Source organism: Oryzias melastigma, unplaced genomic scaffold (assembly GCF_002922805.2).
Source record: "Oryzias melastigma strain HK-1 unplaced genomic scaffold, ASM292280v2 sc01747, whole genome shotgun sequence".
NCBI lineage: Eukaryota > Metazoa > Chordata > Actinopteri > Beloniformes > Adrianichthyidae > Oryzias > Oryzias melastigma.
This window is the reverse complement of record NW_023418327.1, coordinates 1-4922: the sequence shown is the minus strand read 5'-3', so window position 1 is coordinate 4922 and position 4922 is coordinate 1. Positions and strand designations below refer to the sequence as shown.

At 38.4% G+C, this 4922-nt stretch overlaps 1 protein-coding gene across 1 annotated transcript; it reads left to right on the top strand.

The window, feature by feature from the left end:
* Positions 1 to 1453: 1453 nt before the first annotated feature.
* Positions 1454 to 4917, top strand: LOC112139285 (carcinoembryonic antigen-related cell adhesion molecule 6-like; the record flags this gene model as incomplete). Its single annotated transcript, XM_036211264.1, has 5 exons — positions 1454 to 1609; positions 1707 to 2021; positions 2198 to 2473; positions 3116 to 3382; positions 4808 to 4917. Coding segments are annotated over exons 1-5 (1011 nt in total), but the record flags the coding sequence as incomplete, so codon positions are not given.
* Positions 4918 to 4922: the final 5 nt, after the last annotated feature.

The following is a 4922-nucleotide window of genomic DNA, read 5'->3' as shown; positions in this document are numbered from 1 at the left end:
TGCAGTACTAGCCCCATAGGTTTGATGTTTGCTCTGACTTGATGGTGAGCTGGTGCTCTGCTCCATATCCTCTCTCATTGAGCGAGCTACTCGAATTTGTTCTTTCATCTCGTTTCGAGCTTCATGTAGCTCCTTTAGGGTGGACTGGATGGTTTCTTGAGAATGCAACAGTTCAGCGTTCTCATCTTGGATTGCCCTTATATCTGGATAATAGGCAGGATCTCTGCTAGAACTCCATTGGTAGGGGGTAGGAGCTCTAGGTGTAACATCAGCGGCTAGGTTCTTACTCTGAGGGCGTCCTGGGGCTAGCTGAGGGGTCTCGCATTGAGCAGCATTCCCAAAACGGCCACAAAAGTAAGGCTGAGCTGCATTAAAGGGTCTGATGTAGGTTAAACTCTCCTGAGGTGGAAATGCAGGTTATTCTGAGGGTAGGTAGGGTGATTTCCAGGGTTGTAGGTCTTGGGGATAATCACTCTGGTAGTCTACCTCATAATCTTGAAATCTGGTGGGTCGACGGATGTGGTGCCTAGGACTCACGGCAGAATAATCCTCTTCGTCTGACTGCATCTTAAAGTCTGCCATCCGGCTCGAAGGACCATGTGTTGGGGAGGTGGGAATGACACCAGTTCGTTTAGGTTTGGCAGAGGACAAGATGCGGTGCGGGTCAGAGCACAGGAAGAAGAAGAAAGGCAACGTGTTCTTCAGCCACAACCATTTATTAGGAACTCAGGGTGTTCACAGTTTCTGAAATAATAATGAATGATGTGACTTAATATAATATGTAAAATAAATCAGATAAGAATACAAATAAATAAACATTTACAGCAAGAAAGGCATTTAAAAACAACTAATCGCCTCAGATTTAGGAAGAAACCAAAGTATATGAACTTCTAGTGCCCCCTGCTGGTTTCAAGTAAATTCCTACACTCACTCTCACGTGGCATGCGTGGGAAATATAACCTTCATGGAGGTTCAGTGAAGACTTTGACACTAAAGGAGCAATGGAAGGAGTCATTTTTGGCGAGAAAAGGTAACGTTTGTGTAGCTGCATTTCTGGGTTTTTTTCCTGAAGGAATCAAGCAGTTGCTAACTAGTTTTTACTCTGAAACACAAATTGTTTAAGAGAAACCTCCTAAAGGTTCAACTACAGCTCTCATGAATGTAGACATCAGTAGATATGACAACAATTATTCCGTCTTTTTGAGATTATCATGTCCATTGTTTTGTCCCATTTTTATTCTTTGATTTGTTGCTCAAGTAAAGACCTGTAGAGAGATTCACAGCAACAAATCTAACTTCAGAAGGTATGAAAATTCACACATCAAAATCCTTTTTTTTAATGTATTTATTCTTTACAACTACATTTCTTTACCACAGGAGGGAGTAATTTATCTGCAGAAATAAACACTATGTGAGAGGTTGCTGTTTCTCTGTAGGAGGGACTGTGACTCAGAGGGCTGTCCTTACTGTACAAGTAATGCTGATTGTATGCAATAGACTCGCATCAAAACGAGTTGAAACTCTGGCAATCTGGTTGTTATTTGGATCTCCAGCAGGATTTCATTTATGGCGATTCTAAAAATATTTGTCCTTGCTGTGGCCTTAAAAGGTATTTAAACATTGACTTAAAAATGAGTTTTGTCTCTTAAACATTAACAAGAAGTCTTTTTTTCTTGTCTCTAATGAAAGAACTGCTTTATTTTTAGGTTTAACTGAAGCAGCTGGGATTTTACCAGATGGTCCTTTGAATGGATCTGTTGGAGGATCAGTGATGTTCACAACATTTCTGACTGAAGCAGATGGACCATTTGCTGCAGTGAGCTGGACTTTTGATGGCAGGAATATAATAATACAGCACACCGCAACTAATAATTCAACTACCCCAGCCTATGAAGGCAGGATCACATTTTTTCCATCTACAGCATCTCTGGAGCTCAGAGATCTGACCCTGGAAGATGGAGGAGACTATAGTGTTAATGTTTTTGGTAGTGGAGTAGGAAGAATCAAACTGGACGTATACGGTAAACAGCCATTTTAATCACCCATTGATTCAAACATTAAATCATTTTGCTTTTACCAGCTGGGAGCTTTCTGTGTGGTTTGCATGTTCTCCTTGTGCATGTGTGGGTTTTCTCTGGGAACTCCTCCTGCAGTCCAAAAACATGCTTCACAGGTTAATTTTTATTTCCTCCCACAGTTCCAGTCTTCTCTGTGACAGTAACTCCTCAGACTGCAGACTTGGTTGAGTTCAGCTCTTTCAGTCTGACCTGCTCCTCCTCTGGTTCCTCGCTGTCCTTCATCTGGATGAACAGCAGCTCTGAGGTTACATCCAGTGACAGAGTTCAGATCACTGATGGAGGCTCCACTCTGACTGTAGTCGATGTGACTCGCTATGATGAACAATCATACAGATGTCGAGTGTTTAATCCTGTCAGTGAAGGCATCAGTGATCCAGTCAACATCTTAGTCAGCTGTGAGTTCTTCACCTTCATCGTCAGTTTCTCATTTGATGCACATGTGGACAGAGGCTTTATTTCCCTTTAAAAATAGAAAAGTTTCCGTTTTTTTTTTTTTTGTTGTTGTTTGTGATTTAACCATTATATTAGTAATCTATAGATTTTGTTTAGAAAGTTTTCAGGCAAAAATATTATATCAAAAAAGCTTAAAGTTAACAACCATAGAATTTGCAGGTCTTTTTAAAACTGAATTATTTTATTTGTTTTTCTTTGTACACTTAGATGGTCCAGAAAATACCAAAATGTCAGCATCTCCATCACAAGAGTTCTATGAGGAAGGGTCAGACATCAGTCTGAGCTGCNTTAATATTTATTAATGCAAATAAATCACACTTCCGTCTTCCGCTCCCCGTTGGGCGGTTCCACGGGTTCACAGCATGCCCTATTTTCTGACAAAGCACACTATTATCATACTTACACCATGATCAGAATAGATATTCAATTGATTTTTAGCACTTTATTCTAGTTATTTTGTTGGTTTATATCAATTTACCACAAAAAAATGACTATTTTATTTGTAGTGCGCAGTGTCACAGTAACGTGACAGCAGTTGAGCAACTAAATTATGATCTTTTATTTGCTTTTCTTTGTACAACCAGATGGTCCAGAAAATACCAAAATGTCAGCGTCTCCATCCCAAGAGTTCTATGAGGAAGGGTCAGACATCAGTCTGAGCTGCTCGGCTGATTCTAGACCTTCTGCCCAGTTTACATGGTTTGTGAATGGGACTAAACTTCCTGATTCTGGACCAGAACTCACACTGAGGAACATACAGTTCAGTCAGAGAGGAGATTACAGCTGTCAGGCCTTCAACAGCAAAACTCTGACAAATGAAATATCTCCATCTATTTTGATCTCTGTTCTACGTAAGTTTAAACGATTATTTTTACGGTGACTTGTTTGTCACCCCATTAGTTTCATGTTTATAACATTTAAGTTGTGATTTCACTTATTTTGTCTTAGGGGATATTTGTTCACAGACTAATGGTCCTCATGTTTCTTCATACTGTATACAACAGAAATCCATTTTATATAGGGTTTGTAGATATATCTACAAAAACTTGCTTTATATAAGAAAAAAAATTGCTTTACGAATTTTTATCACCAGAGTGTCAACAGAACAGATCTCTGTCACAGTAACCCTTCTCTTTTCCCTTTCACCCTTATCTCCCATCTCTAAAATCACACTCTCTCTTCTTCTTCTCTTTTTTTCCATCCACTCCAACGAGCAATCCATTCAAACAAACATAAATATATNTTTCCCTTTCACCCTTATCTCCCATCCCTAAAATCACACTCTCTCTTCTTCTTCTCTTTTTTTCAATCCACTCCTACGAGCAATCCATTCAAACAAACATAAATATATAAAAAGTTTAGCCTGAAATAGAGCTAGTAAAATTCAACAGAAAGTACTCGAACAAAGGTATCAGAGAAGTGTTTAAGATACTCTTTTGACTGAAGTAGCTGGAATTTTACCTTTCAATGGAGCTGTAGGAGGACCTGTGATGTTCACAAGATGTTTGACTGAAGCCTGGAATTTTAATGTCACGATTCTTATAATCAGCTACCAACCAGGTTTAAGTTTGATCCCCCAGCCTATCAGGACAGAATCACATTTTTTCCATCTACAGCATCTCTGGAGCTCAGAGACCTGACCCTGGATGATGGAGGAGAGTATAGTGTTACTGTTTTTCCAGACATAGGAGGAATAATCAAGCTGGAGTTTTCTATATCTTTGATGCTGATGTGTATCTAGTTTATCTAAATATCTACAACAGTTGTTCACAAGTTGCATATATTTTTCATTTCAGACACTACTGGGTTTTTATATATGTTTCCGACATATTCTTCCCAAAAAAGACACTAGGTCTGAATTTGTTGATTTACATTTTAAGATGAAGCTAAATTAGTCCTGCTCTTTATTTGATTCTGTCTTAATAACTTTGGGAGAATGTTTAGTTATATATTACCAAATAACTTCATTTGATTCAAACACATGAACAAAAACATAACCTTTCAACAAATTCTATTGTCTTTTTATTCATTTTTCTCAAGGATTGTTTCCATGAAGCCATTCTGAATTTCTCCCACAGTTCCAGTTTCCTCCTGATTAGATCCCTTTCATGTTCACAACAGTAATTGTAATTTTACTTGTTCTGTCCTTGTGGTTGTTTTGTTTACAGACTGAAGTTATTCTTATGTGTGTATATTAAAAAAGACAAAAAAAAAAACATACATAATAGATCTAAGGATAATTTTTTGTTTTAAAAAATTGTGATTTTGATCACCAGAAAAAATCTCTGGAGTTTCCATCAAAGCATCAACAGAACTGTTCATTGAGGGGAGCTCTGTCACCTTAATCTGTGAGGCCTCTGGATCTTCACCCAGCAGAACATGGAAGAAGGA